This window comes from Trichoplusia ni, chromosome 14, assembly GCF_003590095.1.
Source record: "Trichoplusia ni isolate ovarian cell line Hi5 chromosome 14, tn1, whole genome shotgun sequence".
Taxonomy (NCBI): Eukaryota; Metazoa; Arthropoda; class Insecta; order Lepidoptera; family Noctuidae; genus Trichoplusia; species Trichoplusia ni.
Genome location: NC_039491.1, coordinates 1,197,234 through 1,216,206, shown reverse-complemented (window position 1 = coordinate 1,216,206; position 18,973 = coordinate 1,197,234). Strand labels below are relative to the sequence as shown.

Genomic DNA, 18,973 nt, shown 5'->3' with positions numbered 1-18,973 from the left:
GGCTGAAATTTTCAGAGTAGCTTCAAACTAATGACAATGCAATTTACAATTATAAAAACGGCTGGATTAATTTTGATATAATTAGAAAATGTGGGTTTTTTTTTTAATCTACTAATTTTTAAAATATCTTTATTATGCAAATATTAAGCTTTCGGAGGACTTACCACCTCTTTTAATAGTGACACTATTGCGGTAGTAAAAGCGTGACTGCTCACTGTCCGGGATAAAACAGCGTCTTGTACAACTACGCGATTTAAGGCCTTCTGACTACAATAACAACTTATTTGGTTACCTAGAAATTCAAAATAAAATAAAAAAGAAGACGAGTTCTATTTCAACAATTTATTTTCTCTCAAAGACGTTTCAAAAGGTGTGTTTTGATGTTACCCCAGGCCACCACCGAAATATTTGCAAGTACAATGCGAACTGTATATGCAGAGACAGGGTATATCACCTGGACAATCACTGTCCATCCTACATTTAATATCTGTAAATTGAAAAACGAAATTAATGGTAAGACTAAGGGAATAAATAAGACTCGATTTCGCCTTTTTTTGGTGAGCTTCTATTCTTATGGACTCCTATTCCCGGGTAGGGAACGGGTAGTGTCAGACTCTTACTGACTAAATCTTAACCACCGTGTTACGCTATTGTATCGGTGTATTGCATGCGTTGCAATCCTTGACCAGTGTGTTTCGCTATTCCTCGAGAATAAGGGTTATTTAATAATCAAATTATTCATTATCGTGGATTACTTACCTGATGGTTTAAGGCCAAATCGAAGATCAGCAGAAACCTTCGTAACTAGAACAGCAAATATCAGCAACAACGACAACTGTACGATCCACATGACTGGTACTCTTTGACGCAACAATTTTTTCTTACGACTTTTTTCACATCTATTTATAATGAAATCAATTAATCAATGAAATTGATAAATAGAATTTTTAATTAAAATTCCAATTATAATCATATTAATTAATTTGAATTCGTAATTGTATATGACTAGGTTAATGATAAGGTAGTTTAATTATATGAGGTTTAGCTTCTGATTTTGTAGTTGCCAGAGACTGGGTGTGTGTCAGGTGACTGCTTCTAAGTTTCCTTTTCAATTTGGAGGTAACATGGAACGCTATTACTTAGTCACCTCTGCTTACATATCCTTGGCAACTATCTTAACCTATGTCGGAGCGAGTCGGAAAGTAGGGACGTCGCTTAAGGTCTGGTGTTGTTTATATGGAAACGGTAGCATGTTGAGCCAAAGAGTCAGAAGTCAGGACTCCTGATCACTAGAGGCGCAAGAGTGACAGAAGATGAAACCAGAGTGTGCTAAACTGCACTGCAAAGCGGCTCATCCCACAATCTATACAGTTTCAAATCAAAAGTTTTTATTTCAAAAAGGCCGTTTTCCATGCACTTTTAAAACGAAATAGAGTTATGATAGTAAAATAATGACTATAGTTGCACGGTTCCAAAATGTCTAATGGAGAAGAACCTGCAAGAAGTTTGTTAGTATATTAATGATTTTAAAATAATTACTATTTTGCCTAAAGTTTCCTAGGAATTGCATAGAAATCCTCAGCTTCATACTCAGTCTTTAACATTTATAATAATATACTACATTATATAGAATTCGTTGAACAACTGAATTGACGAGCGTTCATAATCATTTAGATTTGAAAATTTGAAGCCCAACTTTAATACATTTAGTATTTATATCAGAACTGAACGAAAAGAACTGTCTTATTAACCAAAAAACAGCAAATAAGTGACTATGAGGTTCTTACTGACAAGTCTGTTGGTCACTTTGGTGTTGTTGGCTACAAATGTAGCAAGTGACAACCCTGGTCATCATTTCAAACTGGATCCTGTCAAAAGTACGTTTTTTTTTTTCAATAACGATGTAAGCGTTCCTCAATACACATCTTTTATTTTGAGGTTCTCGTCAATGTCTTTATTTCCGTCTCCCATGTTTCCTCTAAACAAAGGATTTGACAGTGTGATTGCAAAGGATCTTGTAAATTTCTTGTGCGCTTCATTTGATGCACTGGTATTAGGTACCATCAAATTGAAAGTATATTCGAAAAAAGCCTGCTACACTACCTAGAAGACACATAAATACCAGCCTATTAACGTCCGCAACGTTAAAAAAAAACGTTTCCCACATTAAGGAATTGGATCCACGAACCGATTTCCACAAACATTCAAGTCCCATACGTAAAGACACGCAGAAACAGGACAACCATTTGTGTATCACACAACCGCTTGTCTTACGGGGGGTCAAACCCGCGACACGTTGTGTATAGAGTCGCATTCAGCTATCCGTGTGTAAATCCTTACAGAGAAGGTTTTAGCGTTGATTTTGAGCATTGACAACACAAATGATATTCCATAAAATGAGTTTCCTTTTTCAGATAGCGAATGCCAAACAGATGAGGATTGTGGTGGTCTTTGTAGGCAGTGTTTTAAATTCGAGAAGGGGAACCTATGTCTCATAGGTGTCTATTGTGCTGACGACGCAATTAACTCAAATTCATATCGTGAGTGTAGAAAAATGTTTTGCAATTTTTGGAATAAGTATACCTATATTTCTTCGACCAATCTTTCCAATTATTAAAGAACTTCCTGAGGGCTCAGCCATTGTCACGTTATAATTAAAATATAAGAGGTGTTAGCTTGTTTTTCGACAAGTGACGTGACTGAATTGTTAGGTCAATCCAACAGAGAGGAATACACAGCATTAGCGCCTGGAGAAATGTAACTTGTCTATAGACCTTAACAGAACACTACGATTTATAATATCATGTCGATTTGATTTCGATTTATAATATCATGAGAATTTGAGCTATTTGATATGCATTCCAAAACGAAATAATAAACAAAATTAGAATAGACGAATATATTTGTGCACCAGGCGGGGTTAAAAAATGAAAACAGAACTGACAGAAGATTTTTACTAATTATTATTTGTATCTCTTTTCTGTCACGGGATCACATCATGAGAAGAAACCCTGTCCTTTTTAAAGGCTTTTTTTTGTACGGGAACAAGTCCAAATTGCAGAGGTCTTGTCAGGAACTTTAATCTATAGTGTGATGGATGGGATCTACTAGGGATCATTTACCTCCGCTCTATGGGAGAGCGGAATAAAGAATCCAAAGTAGATGCAGAACCAAGTATTTGTGTAAAAATAATTAGGCTTTTATAATAATATACATGTTAAGTGGACTAGTTCCTTAGATTTTCGGGAAAATTATCGGCCGTTGCCGATGTTTAGCGCCAAAAACAGGCGTAAAGTTTTTTAGGAATTCTATACAAATCCCAAGTTACATATTCAGTCTTTAACATTAATAATAATATACTACATTATAGTATTTGTTGAACAATTGAATTGACGAGCGTTGATAATCATTTTGATTTGAAAATCTGTAGGCAGGCTTTAGTAGATATTTATAAGAGTACTGAACGGAAGGTGGACTGTGTTATTAACGTAAAACAGCAAATAAGTGATCATGAGGTTCCTGCTAACAAGTCTTTTGTTTATTTTGGTGTTGTTGGTTGCAAATGTAGCAAGTGGAGTTAATCCTGATTACAAACCAGACCCTTCCGAATATCGTACGTATTTTTTCTTATAATAAATGAAATGAACCTAAATACAAACAAACGCTTGTCCTAAGCGAGAACCGAACCCGCGACGACGCGCAAATTGAATTTGGCGTGGTGACCTCAACCAGTCAATATCTTTATCAACGTCTTCCGTGTCGTGTCTCTCCAAGCGAAGGATTTAAGAGTGTGACGAGATATGAAAAATACATCGCACGAGTTCTTGCAAATTTCCCGTGCGTTTCATTTGATTAATAACTCGTACCTAAACAGTTCGCACAAAACATGCGTTGCGCGTCGACGTTCGTCATCGTTCGATATTACCTTCGAAATGAAATCAAGAACAAAACCAAACTTATTTCGGGGAAAAGCTTGCTACACCACTTAGAATACGTATAAAAACCATCCAGTAAACGTCTCACTGCCGGGCTTAGGCTACTTCCCTCAGAGGTAAGGTATTAGCATTGACAACACAAATATTCCATTAAATGTGTTTTCTTTTTCAGATGACGAATGCCAAACCGACGACGATTGTCATGGTTCTTGTATGAAGTGCGTTCAATTATGGACTGGAAAACGATGTGATCACCTTCTCGGTTGCTACCCCTAGTAACCAACTAAATAATTCATAGTTTGTAAAATAAATACATCATTTCAAATGTCCTCAAACAATGAAAATCCTTCCTGACTGTTCAGCCAATGTCACATCGCATCATAATTAAAAACCTAATGGTAAAATAAACTTGTCTATAAGCCTTCACGGAATGCACTACGACTCTGATATTCATTCCAAAGTAAATGAAAGACAAACACTACCAAATGGGGGTTAAATAAAATAGAAACAGAACCGACAGAAGATTTTTATTAATAACATTCATATACATATTTAAAATATCTTTCTATAACTTACATTCTATTTACGCTAAATATCTACAAACATATCTACAAGTAATATTAAGAGGAACCTCCTTTCCACAAGTTCCGAGAAACCAGTGGCCTGTACGGTGGTAGAAGTCTAAGGTTCTCTAGCCTTTATTCGTCGTCTTTTGTTTTCCATATATTTTTGGCCTTCTCTATTTCACCGGAACTCATGCAAAGTGGTTGGCGATATTAAAATAATTTTATATCTTTGGTGACTAACGAACAATCAAAGAGTATGAGAATATGTGCTCTACTGAAATAAAGCCTATCACATAGCTAGCAGTCCGCGGGGTGTAGAGATATTCTTAGAAATTTTGGAATGGAAACTAAACAAGGTGTTTAAAGATTTGCTTGTACTAGTAATTGAAGATTCTTTAAATTCGTCAGAGTTTCCGGTATCTGATGTTGTTCAAAACTACCTTCATACAAACTCTTTAGTGTTTCGTACGTCTCAATAGTATTAGAGTGAAATAGTATCAGATACTAGCATTACTTCCTTTACAAATAGTCTGAAGAGTTGCCATGGAAAAAATGATTTTGACAGTTAGACAAAAAAAGGTCATGCTTCCTTTTAGCGGCAAAAATAATCCAATATATCTGATAGAAAATAGAAAAAAGATGTAAGGGTTGTAGAGACCGTGTAAATGGGGTTAAATGGGGAACAACTATGAATAGTTTATGTTAATTTGTGGGTTTATTCTATATTGGGAATGACAGCAGAAAAAACAGAATTATGACATTTAATGGAATGAGAAAGGTTGCGAAAGATAAATAAGTATATATTTAATAGCTTTATATATCACTGGGATATTCCTGTATCGTTATTATATAAATATTCATATATCCTAATGCACGAACATTGAGATTTAAAAGTTTTTTTATCGAAGAGGATATTTCTTAAATTTTACGTTCTAGTGTCTTTCGTAATACGTAAATTAGTTATTTTCATGACGCCTTTATTCGCTTCATCTGTATGTCTGTTTGTTTGTTTGTAACCAACTCCTTTGGACTCGATTTTGAGCCACTTCTAACGGTCAGATTTAATTCAAACTTTGTAGACTGAGTGGAGACCGATGACAACTAAACAATGAAAAATAAATAATAGTTTAACAAAGACAAAAAAAAACACCCGCTAAAAATAATCAGAACTGAAAGACACAGAGTTTAAATTATTTGGTGGCTTTTTAGTTTTTTTAAACTATTATTTATTTAAACTGTTCTTTAAAAACTATTGTTCAAGGAAATTACATTTCACACATAATTTACGAACCCTTGTTCTGAGTGACATGCATTACAAACATCAGTCACATACAAATCCAAACAGTTTACGGAGAAAAAAGGTTGAAATGTAACAAATTTAACATAATAGCCTTCTATGCAGTGGGATCTGTGTTTTGTGATACAACGCTACGTGTCGAATGCCGGTGGAAACTTCTCTTCTTCGCGAATTGCGGTTTCGTGTACCAAGAGGGTGGAGTAACTATAGTCTCTTCCAAACTCTTCATGCTGATACTCGTCTGCGAGTCCTGACGTTCTGCTATCTTCGACGATATAGTCTTTACCTTGACATCGACCTTCTCCGTCTGATATGGTATATCCTTCATTTCTACTACTTCGACATCAGTGTCACTCAGATCTTTGCTCGGCCTATGTATCTTTGTAGTGTCAGTAGTGTACCCTATCGTTCTAAGCGTACCACTCATCCTTCGAGATTTATCCCTGAACAACATCTTCTTAAACTCCTTGCGAAACTTTGGATGCGTTATTATGTAAATAAAAGGGTTTATACATGCGGCCGTCTTACAAAATAGTGCAGGAATCATCGAAGTTATTGGAGTGATTAAATGTTTTTTGCCCGTTATTCCCAATAACGCGACGACAGCGTACGGGGTCCATGATATGAAAAAAAGTGCAATAACAGCCATGACAAGGAACGCTAATTTGATCTCCGCTTTACGCTTCGTTCGCTCCTTCACATGTCTTGATGAAACTCTTTGTTCTTGATTGTTGTATGTCATGTTTCTGTTGCAGACCACGACGCGGAAGATGCTGATATAACAGAAGGATATGGTACAGAAGGGGGCGAGCCACGCTGCGCAGAAGAATACGAAGATGAAACAACGTGGCGAGAAGTCTTCTGTGAGATAATCGAAGCTGCAACTGGTTAGGTAGCCCTCAGGAACATAGCGGCCGTAGCCTATGTTTAGAGCTGGGATTATGGCAAAGAGACACGCGTAAAGCCAGGCACCGATGGCTAGCAAACGAGCTCGTATTGCTGTCAGTGCTCGCAAAGGTTCCAGTGGTCGTACTACTGCCCAATATCTGTCTAGTGCGATAGCTGATAATGTGGCGATAGATGTTGTACCGGTCAATCCTCCCACGAACCCGTAGATCACACAGCCTGGAAAAAATAATAAGACTTTTTAGTTTCCCTGTATGCATTTTAGACATCTTTCATTTAAAATTAACTTCTTTTCTTTTAAATGAATAGTTTTTCGACAGCAAGACAAGAATCTTTTAATTTTTTATACCATTCAGCTAGCATTCTTCATTCCTCTTATTCCTCAAACATAACTAACTCATCATTGGCCTAGCCTTTTCCCAACTATGTTGGGGTCGGCTACCAGTCCAACCGGTTTCAGCTAAGTACCAGTGTTTTACAAGGAGCGACGGCCTATCTGACCTTCTTAACCCAGTTACCTGGGCAACACGATACGCCTTGGTTAGACTGGCTGTCAGACTTTTTCAAGCTTCTGACTACCTGTAACGACTGTCAAAGATGTAGGAATAACAGCCGGGACCCACAATTTAACATGCCTTCCGAAACACGGAGGAACTCGTTATGACAAAGATGGTCACCCATCTACAGACCAACCGCGTCAAGCATAGCTTAACCTGTGATCGTATCACTTATGCGGTTATAGCTTAGCCACGAGCTCCTATATACTTTATTATACTTTATAAACATAACTAACTGTATACTTTATTACAATTCTTTTTTCCAGTAGGTTTATGTTCTTATTTATAGGACATAGTGGTTAAGGGTGTCTATAAATTTAAAAAAACATAACAAGAATCGTCCTCACCAGTTTTCCCCAAAGCTGGTCCCAAATTAAACGAGTTGAAGATGAATATCGGAGTCTTGGCGAGCATCAGGAAGTCGCTAAGCGCCAGGTTCGCCACCAGGATATTCCCTGGAGTACGCAGCGTGCGGCATCTGGAACACATATACCATCCACTTTGATCTCCGTCTCATAATAATAATTTGAATTAAAGTAGGTACGTGGTCTGATTTCGCAACAATAATATTTTGACACTGGTTTGGTCTTATTTCGTAACAGGATATTTAGTGTCTATAGATTTTGAATGATGTGTGTCAAGATATTTGGGTCATGGCAATCAAAGGGCAAATAAAAATCAAATCTGATGTCACAGTAATCTGTTGGAATTAAAATAATTTATTTTTAACAAATAAATAAATAAAGTGTAAAATCTATCCTATGTGTTAATCTCAGATATTATTATAAACTAATTATAAACTATCTGTGTACCAAGTTTCGTCTAAATCCATTCATTTTTGCGTGAAAGAAGAACAAACATCCACATATCTATACAAACTTTCGCGTTTAAAATATTAGTAATAACTAGGACATATCATATACAAGGTGAAAGCCTGCACTAGAGCATATCATTTCGCTCTATCACAATCTTTTTCATTTACAGTTTTCCAGTCACTAACCTGTACTATGTTATCATTATAATCACGGCATGTATCCAACCTCTTAATTGCCAAAACTTGGAAGAAAATAACAAAAGCAGTCACAGTCCGCTGAAACTTTATCTATGTATAAATGAGTAGGTACAAAGATCCTGAACTCCATAAATTTTAAACTAACCTAACAACAGGAGAAGACATCGTTTCTCCTTCTGAACTATTGACAAGGATACGCAAGGAACCCTTAAGTTGGGAGTTGTAGGGTATGTGCACAAATCAATGTTAAGGGCCACGTATCGTCTATTATGTAACGGTCTCGACATTATTGCTTTATTATCTCCGCCAGCATAAATCTAATACACACAAATAACTGGCCGCAAACAAACATGCTTAGGGCTGCAAATATTTGTATACTCCCGATAAGGGTCCGATCCGTAACCCGAAATGCAAACTACTGACAGCCCTAGGTTATGAAAACTTTTAGTTCATGGAGAACCGTTTGGAGAAACTTTGGATTTCATGAAGAAACCTTTGCCCGTGGGTTTGGATACCAGAATGTCGATTATCGCAGCATGAAGTAGACTTCCCCACTTTTAGTATCAGTTACGCCCCCCCCCCCATCATTCTACACGCATTTTTTTTTTAAATGGCTGTAGTGGATGAGTGTTACATACCGATTGACGGATGGACGGTCTGGCATCATACATAAGAACAATATTGGCACGGATGGAGACAAATTGTTATAAAACATTTTTTTTAATACCGTCGTCAAATTTAAACTGTACATGAATGAAGAATCAATAGAATCGGTTTTAAGAGTACGAAGTTCTTGTCTTTGAAATCGGTTAAAAACCTCATAATTTTGTATTACGTAATTCTAGTGGGTAACAAAATTATAAATTCAGGTCAAATGAACCGTTATATAAACGAATTATTAATGTCAGAGGTTCAATCAACCTGCTTTAAATATTTGTACAAGTGTTTATTAGCAATAAATAGAGAAAACATCTTTGTTTTTCTCGAGTCCGTATCGGTATTTCAACAATTAATATTATAAGCAGTTAATATCGATTTGTAATAATGAATTATAATTTGTTATTATTATTGTTAGTCGTGTATTTTTGTGAAGCAGTTGATAGGACACCATCATCAAGGAGTCATTGTATGGCCAAGAATCAGACAGCAAAAACTGTTTCTTCAAAAAATTTTGCCTATCGTCATCATTTTGGGAACGCTACAGAAAAATCAAATCAAGGTAATTTTTTAAAAACTATTTGAGTCGCTGAAATTAACGCAGTCATATTAACGCAGACTTTTTTAATAATAGTAATAGACTGGCTGTTGGTCCCGTGATTAGTGGTCCTGACTGGTATACCGAGGGTCGTGGGATCGATTCCCATGGAGGAAAAATGTTTGTGTGATGCGCATGGTCATTTATTATGTGTACTCAAACACAGATTTTCACAATTTGAATGAGTGAATCTGTGTGGATAAATGTGTGTAGTTGTCTGGAACTCATACATGCTTTGCTTCATCAGCGACTAGACGGCATTATGTAATAGTTGTAGAAAAAAAATTACCACACTACCAAAGATTCACCTGAGCTATTGCAATTTAATGAAAAATAAACTAAATTACAGCATACATGAAATAGGATAAAAGCCAACTAACATTTGCCAGATCCACTAAAAGACCACTATTCCGTACCATTATTGCGTCCAGTGCATTGACTGTATACTCTAAATATAGGACTATTTATGTCGTGGAAGCGAGACAACACACACACTACGTAGAGCGGCATCTCTTTCACAATAACAGCTTAAGATATAGATTATTTAGTATGCCCTGAGGTAGTAGCTTTAATATAGCAAGATAGTTGCAAATAACCGTCCATTTGGCAACTACTGTACATAGTGGTTTCTTAGGTTTACGCGAATGTTAGACATTGAAATGAAACGACTTTTACGGATTTTATCGCGGTTTAATTTTTGGTTTTAGTTCCCGACGTTTCGACACCTTTGCAGGTATCATGGTCACGGGCAGACTGAGATGGTGTTCGTCTTGACAAAAGATGTTGCTCGTTCTACCTTCACGTGTAACGTCGGGAACTAAAACCAAAAATTAAACCGCGATAAAATCCGTAAAAGTCGTTTCATTTCAACTACTGTACACTTTTATTTCAAACTGATAATAGGGATGATGGGTATAAAAATGTAAAAGTCTTTTGAAGCCGTCAGGCAAATAAATAAAAATATTGCACACGTATTTTTGCCTTTGTCTGAACTATAAAATTTGACACCCATATGTTGCTTTAACTTTTAGGAGAGGGATTGTGACGTAACGCCATAGTAAAACTTATACACAGACGTGACGTCATGCATATGTTCCATTCAATTTGATAAATTTATGTTTGCAGGAAGAAATAAAAAAGACCGTTCCATTATTATTGAATACGATACGGATATATATATGTAGATCAAAAAAATTACATCTTTCCTATTATTACATTTTAATATTTATAGACTACTAGCTGACCCAGCAAACGTTATTTTGCCGAATATTTTTTTTTCTAGTTGTATGTACATTTTAATGCCACATTATAAAAAGAATAAAAAAAAAAACACACAATTTAGTAAAAAAATTTTTTTTTTTTATGTGATATTAGTCGATTCTCAGACCTACTGAATACGCATATAAAATTAGGTAAAAATCGCTTAAGTCGTTTCGGAGGAGTACGGTAACTAACATCGTGACACGGGAATTTTATATATTAGAAGAAGAAGAAGATGTATCTGGTCACTTTCCAATACTCTTTTTTCAGATAACAACTACGAATGCATATACATGAAGAGATATTTGGCAGCCATTTCTGCTTTGACAAATGACAGTCGAGCGGGTCAGTTGTCAAGACATGTTGGTAAGATGTTGATACCAATGAAGATTAAAGAAGATTGGTTTTGGGAGGATAATTTAGAAGACGACTTGAAAAACTGGTTCTCAAATATGGATAGATCTCTCAATTAAGTAGTGTTAAGTATATTGTGTAAACTTTTAGTTTTTAGATTTGTGTGTTTTGGGCTTAGTTGTATTGTGAATAGGTAAGGCTTTTGTTATTAAATAAAATATATAAAAATATAAAAATCTCAATCGATGTTTTCTTATAAATTTGTTAAGACTTAAAGCTAACATGGTTTGTGAATGGGATACGATAAAGTTATTTTGGTCAATATAGAAAATATTTAGTTTCTCAATATAGACAGTAGTAAATAGGTGTTTATTTCAAATATGTAATATTATTAAAATATAAGCCTCAAATCTCTCGTCTAAGTATCCAATAAATGTACCAAAAACAAAACATTAGATTTATTTATTAACTATTTTCCACAAACTTTTCACCTTGTTTTGTCTAGCTGTCTTAATAACAAAATATAATATTATTATTTTAGTTTCTAGGTCAGGGTTTCGTAGAAAGGATAATGCGGTTGTTTCTAAGGCTCCAGTGTGTACTCGAGTGGACTGTTATAGAAAGACAGCTAAAACAATCATAGATGAAATATTTATAATGTTACTACGACACCAAAAAAAATATCTAACGAACAATTTGTACGGTCATAAAATTGTTAGGTGCCAAATTTCTGTGAACTCTCAGTGTTTCGGGTCTCGCACTCGACCAACTTTTAGTTTTATATTACTGAGAATAACACAAGTAAAAAAGTCTAGGTTGATATTAATAAAGTTGAACAAAGCTTTTCTTGAAATGCGAGGATACGAATGACGGGATTGCGACATGTGGAGACAAATAATCTAGGATTCCTTCAGACAAATATACGAATATAAAACTCGTTTGTACCCTAGATTGTGAATATCAGTTGATAGTTGACGTATTTTCATTTCATTTGAAACCTTCTGAAGATAAGTTATATTTTTAAAGCGTTAGCGATGATCAAACCGATAAAAAAGACGATATCAAAGCACCAGATATTGACTTCAATTAAGAGATATTTTAACTTTCCGAAGAGTTGAAAATTATTAACATCACATGTAGACAAAGACCTGATTTGGGTAAAGAGTAATTATTAATCACCGGTTCTCACAGATAAGAAAAACCATTTAAATGTACTTATAGGGTTCAAGTACGTATCAGGCAAAACGTAGGGATAACTTTAAGAACTATATAATTTATCTTATCTTTCACCTGTACTAAAAGGCACTAGGGTAGAGCAGAATCTGTTTTACAAAACCTCCTCAGCATCACTAAGAGGATATAAAGGTAATCATCATTATAAGGTACTTATAATTTATTAAACCAAACTATTCCTTACCTAACATTGCCACATATTCTTATAAAGCTCCGAAAAACTTGCAAATATACGGCACCTCCACCCACAGGCACCGCAAATCTTGATGCGAGAGCGAACCTCTATCAAACTATTTAATTAATTTCCCAAGATCCTCTGCCGGAATAATTCCTAACACACGAGCGAAGCAAACTTTAGTGAACGAGATTACACAATGACATGCCTGATGTCAAACGTCTAGTTCAAGTACCGAGAGCACTCTGATGGTAGGTTTCATTGAAATGTTAACCTAGCGGTCATATGTTTTGAATCTGGATGCAACTTTGAATATGTTGTTTGCTGGTTAGTCGAATATTTTAGAACATAAATCGTAATGGGGTAGAACACGCATCAAAACTTCAAATGTTTTGAATCTCGAACACCACGATGCGTTTTTTGCGTTATTTGGCAAGACACGTAAGTTGCAAGGAGTTTAACTCTTGAACCACCGAACGGACAGCGCCACCGTGGTAGTGCTGTTTTCAAGTGGGCCGGAATAGAGAATCGTAGAAAGTTGCCAAGCGTTGGGACAAAGGGCGCTAAATAAAAATTGTATTATACAAGTAGTGATTGATTACACATCAATCACTTTACTTGTTTTTTGTGTATGCTAAAAAAATCTGTTTATTTCCATGAAAAAAATAAAAGTAATTCTAAATATTAGATAAGTAGCAAAATCGCAATCCATTACATCTAGATTGTAGATTGTAGATCTATTACTCTGGACTCCATAATCCATTATTATTATATCTGTATCAAACAGCTATAACTTCTACTGAATTGTAGATTATTTAAAACAATCAGAATCGCTCAGGTGTCATTTTATACCTTCAACATATTGTTTAGCAAGAATGTAAATCTCCAAGGGTTAAAGGTCTATTCACCTACAGCCAGTTCGCGGCATGGTGTGTGATGTCACGTGACATGGGTTGCCCCAAATCGCAGCCCGATTGTCATTTATCAGCCCGCATGAAATCCCTTGCTCTTTATAATGTATGAGTTTGTATAAATCTCTTGTTTAATGAAAATATCATGGAAAAAATTGTTACGGCTCTGAATTCTTTCGTTCCAAAAATGTTTTTACAGATGTTTTTTTTTTGTAAATTTGTCCTACTACTCAGTAGTTATATAAAAAAAGTGACGGGAAACCGAAAAAAAAATGATCCCAAAAATCCGGACTCGCGACGCTGAGGGTTCAGTACAAAAAGGATAGACGGACAGCGGAGCCTTATTAATACTGTTCCGTTTTTACCCTTCGGGCAAGGTATCCTGAAAAACTATTTTGATTAGAATTGATTCATCTAAGTGATGTTCAAATTATAGTGCAACGAATTCTTTCTAGGTTGTATATTATATTATTATACAAGTCCTAACTACTCAAAAAGACAACGTGCAAATGGATTTTTGTCATTGATACACTCCGGTTTACATACATTTTATTCACACCCTTATTCAGGGCTGTGGCTTTGCAAAGTAAGTAATCTGTTTTACTCCCTTTTGATGCGTAAGTAATGTAACACCATGAGTAGGCTCTCTGATATCTCAAGAATCGTGTCGGATTGCTTGAAGTAAATATATTGGATGGATAAAAGACAAATGGTTGACATAAAGACATGGTCTTTGGCATGCATCAATGTCAAAATCTTCAGCATTTGTAAGCAGTAAAAAAACTTTTAAAGTAAACAATAACTTTTTTATTAAAAGATTCGTCTGATCAGCAAAGGCCCTCTTGATTCTCTAACAACTTTGAAGATTTTTGATACTGGTTCATAAATATAACGCATTCGTTTCCTGAATTCCAAACAATGATGATTACCGCTTGTTTCTTTCAATGTGAAAAATAACCCTTGCATCATTGTGGAAAAAAATAGGTAACAATATGTGGATGAGAAACCAATACAAACTACTAATTAATGGTAATTACTTTCTAAGAGCAAACAAAATGTGTTAAGTAGAAAAGTTCTGACAGTATCCGTGGTGCGGCGCCACCGGCGTGTCGTAACTGCTAACAGAAGGAATTATGTCTTATCGGAATTAATGAACTTATTAATTTTGCGTGTAAATATTATTTAGAGTTAATTAAACTTGGATATTTCCGTAGCGAATTACATCAAATGCCGTAGTTATATAACTTTGTAACAACATTGATTGCTGCCTGATTTCAGAGGCTATGTTTGAATATTTAACTCTGTTTTTAAGACAAAACATTTTAATTTGATCTGGTAATTTATAGCACGTAATTGTTTTCGTTAAATAAACATTCTTAAACACATTGTAAGTATAGATAACTATAAAATTATGTAACCTTGTATGTATTAGTCTGAGAAAACATGAAAAAGTGCTTGATGTTTTTTTCAATTACAGTTTGTCCCACCTGAGATTAGATTTGCCGTTCTATTTGAACATAAAACCAACGAAGCATCTAATGAGATACGTGGATATGTAACGAATCCTGTACGTAAATCACAACTATACACATTCGTTGATCGATTAACTGGGCACTTATAGCAGGACTGTGGGGCTGTGTGACAGAGACGACGCTACGGATTGTAGAGTGCTGTCTCACTTAGTCTCATGCAAGAGCTCGTAGTACAAGCACTTTGGGGGAGTTTTGCCCTCGTCACGATTTCGAAATGTAGGTATGTACTTATATGTTTGTTTAATTTGACATTGAATATGGGTGTGACTTGTTTACCTCGTAAGTGCTTACTAAGATTAATTAAGATTTCTCGAATGTTTTTGTTCTATTGTTTCTTTGATGTTGAAATTTGATTATTTTCTGATTTGCCGTTCCAATGCTACATCTTGTTAAATTGCTTAAGTTTTGGGAGTTTCGAGAGAGTTTTCGGAAGAGTTTCGGGAAGAATGTTATATGAATGAGTTCGACACTGTTTTGGAAGAGTTAATCGCTACGGCGTATATTAAAATTACAATAAAGTAAAATTCACATTTCGACGAAAAAAGGAAAATTACGACAAAAAGGCTGCGACCATAATTTTTTGGCATCATAAATAAAATGCGGACAAGCCGTCTGCTGTTAACCGTTTGTAAAAGGTTGTCGTTACAAAATTACGGTCTCGTGAGCCTGAAACACCAAACTACCCTGTTTTTGGGCAGTCAGCGTTTTCCCCTTCTCTGCTACTGACGGCGTCAAAGCGGGACAACGCACTGCAAGCCGTAAAGCGGTATCTCTTTTCCACAAATGCAGTAATATTACTTAAAGAGATGGTAGGCCCTCAGGTAATAGATGTCTGCGTAACGATGGAGGGGTTGTTGATTAAAAAAACAACACGAGTGACGTGTAATCGTAGGTTTATTTCCTGTAGGATGTTGCAATACAGTGTTTGGAGCAGTGACTGTTGTGGGTGAGTGGGTTAAGGGTTTGCATTAATAGACATAACCCCTTGTTGGTTTTATTGCATTTGTTTTCCGGTCTGGTTGCAATGAATAATATATTTTTTTATATCTGTGTTTTAACCAATTATTGATGCGAGAATCATTTTAGTCTAACACTGAATGTAATTTTGTAGCGATATTTTGGCACTATATCATTTATCAAATGATGCAACGTTAACCGTTCGGATATTTATTATTTACGTTCGTCTTGCGACCCCGCTGTGTCAGCTCATGATTGAAGACTCCGATTGAGTTTGAAACTAGTCGGGCAATTCCGATAAATACTCGTGAGTTGACAGACGAAACCATCACTTAATAATGAATCATTGTAACGATAGTTACTATAAAAACATATTTAAGTAACATCTTTATTTTAGACAATATATATGTAATTATGTATGCATCTATCTTTTGTAACAAAATCAAGACTTGTGATTAGAAAAGCAACATTACTGGACTATAAGTTTTTTACTTCAGGCTAATTTAAATATAACAGAAAACCAATATAATATTCCGATTGTGATTACCCTTCTATTGTATTAGCTACTTCCTTACAAAGATCCAAATTGGTCCGTCCTAAATATATAACAAAAAAATGAAAAAGTATCAAGTAAAATATTCAGCGAAAAATGTCTTTAGGATCTTAATAATACATTTATATCGAAAGAATATATGAAATCTACTTGTTATAGAATTCATTGTTAGTTTTATCCATCGAAAATGTTCTAGGAATTCATTCAAATGTATGAAAATAAAGTTTATGAAAAGCTGTATATGAAATGAGAATATTCGAAAGAATTTGGGACAAGCTTTGTATGTATGTATGTGATAACGTTTGTGAGACAAAGGAATATATGATCCTTTGTTGATTAAGGGTTTGAAGGACCTACTCGTGAGTGTACTTCAAAAGGTACCCTTTTTATATAAGTAATTGTTAAACGTAAACTGGGTTGTAGGTATATAAATGAATCTTGTAGATTCTGGGATTGGAAAATCCGGGATGTTGAGAGGTAGTTATATAAATAAAAGTCAGGTTCCATAATGGTATAACTCGTATTTACATAGATGGTTACCCATCCAGGAATCGACCTTATCAAACGTAGCTTAACTATGAACTATTTGTGCAATTATAGCTTAACCACGAGCCGTTTAATCGAAGCATTGTCTAATAATGGTAGGAGCATAAAATACAAACATTTCAATTAGTAATTTTACACCGATCGAATTTTAGCTTAACATATGTTTTAACCGTCCCAATTAGTATACAAGTCAATATCAAAGTATTAATTACATTATCAATGGAATTTGCTAACTGGGTACGTTAGCAAAGTTTCTATACAAGTTGATTAAATTTTGAAAATTTGCTTTTAAAGCAATGTATATTAATTACTTGTTACATTGTTTATGAACAATTCTATAACTATTGTATTCTCACAAAAAAAACACATTTACTAGTTATTGGATTCACACCACTAATTGTAGATTATCTTTATATAGGGTTCAGTACTTAAAGGGTTAAAACTTTTTAGTATACGCGTGCCTCTACATTTTATAGTCTGCGACGGCACCGCTGCGCTGTCTGTGTCCAGGTTGTATGATATGAACCGCGATGGCTGGATTAATGTAATTTTCACAGATGATATATTCATATTGGCGTTGCCAGAAAAAAAAATACAAATCGAAGTAAAGGTCAGAAACTTAATGGATGAATTTTCTTTAAATTTGTTTTTCTTTGTCCTATTTTTACCGAACTATTACTGTCGTTAGTCTGAATTTCTCTTGACCGACTTTTAAAGTACACCGACCAGCAGAAACTTTTGAAAGTTTAGTTATTTGAGACAATATTTATCACATTAAGACTGTTTGTCACATGAAGACAAAGTTCATCGCATGACCTGCTTTTCAAAACTTGAAATGTTTTCGATGTATTTACATATGACCTTCCATCTAAGGATAAAAAATGTGAACGATTATTTGACTCGAGGTCGTGTGACCAGGGAGTTTAAGGCCGCGTGGGAAAGAGATGCTGCTCTACGCCGTGTATTGCGCTCTCACTCTACCACAACCACAATAATATTCATCAGTTCATTAGCTGTTTGAAGTGGAATGAACGTAAAACCCGTTCATTTTACACTTAGCTACGACTCTTACAAGCTAAAGACAATACCCCAATAAAATAAATTTCCACTAACGATCTCCTAAAATAATACTTAAAACTCAGTAAACTTGAAAACGTGGTATTAAAAATTTGTAGCACGCTTACAGATAATAACGAGTACAGTCGCCTGCTTGATATTCCGATGACTTTTCACTTTTATTAGTTGGGTTCACCTTCTTGTTTAATATGCACGGAATGTTGTCTGAGATATTGCTAGATTAGGGCGCCATTGTGTAGCGTAGTTTGGGTTAGTGCAAGTTTATGCAAGCTTCATTGCTCTAGGAGTAAAAACGGAATCGTATTACAGAGGATTTATTTGTCTGCGTCTCCGTCTGTCATCGGTCTGAATCTCGTGAACCGTGATAGCTAAATATATATCACAGATTACGTTTTTCTTATAATGTTAAAGTTAAAGATAGTGAAAATAAAAATCATGAAAAAGCAACTTTTTTAAAGGTAAAAAAAAATGTAGGTGACTAATTTTGTTCGGACAAAGAAGCGAGTTGGACTCACACCGTACCGGCTTGATTTTGTTTATATACACTGTTATCGGACTGCAGAAAACGGCTACATTTTTTACTTATTTTGTTCAAAATGGATCGTTAAAATACCATTCATACAATGACAGTTGAAAATCCAGTTTAGTATGTAGTGCTCGCATTTTGCAATAAAATACTTTAAAATAATTAAAATTTCAGTATAAAATTCAACGTTCTGCGAATTTCGGTAAATTCCTTTACGAAGCACAAACCATTTTACCTTCCGAGTAAAAAATATTTTACCTCTGTTCTTTTTTCGAACAATGGAATCTGCTATATTTTGCCCAACCGTGATTTTTCACATTC

The 18,973-nt window shown here is 35.1% G+C and overlaps 1 protein-coding gene and 1 long non-coding RNA gene across 2 annotated transcripts in view; one reads left to right on the top strand and one right to left on the bottom strand.

Annotated features, from left to right (window-relative positions):
- Positions 1-4,445: 4,445 nt before the first annotated feature.
- LOC113500589 (opsin, ultraviolet-sensitive-like) overlaps positions 4,446-18,973 on the bottom strand; it is a 31,206-nt gene continuing 16,678 nt past the window's right edge. Inside the window, exons 2-3 of the mRNA XM_026881444.1 lie at positions 7,609-7,739; positions 4,446-6,923 (exon numbers count right to left, since the gene is read on the bottom strand). Coding sequence (XP_026737245.1) covers positions 5,896-6,923; positions 7,609-7,739 — 1,159 coding nt within the window. The 3' untranslated portion in view covers positions 4,446-5,895. The remainder of the gene's footprint in view (positions 6,924-7,608; positions 7,740-18,973) is intronic.
- LOC113500590 lies at positions 9,299-11,592 on the top strand. The gene is made up of 2 exons (XR_003401218.1): positions 9,299-9,492; positions 11,059-11,592. It is a non-coding gene; the product is annotated as an uncharacterized LOC113500590 (long non-coding RNA).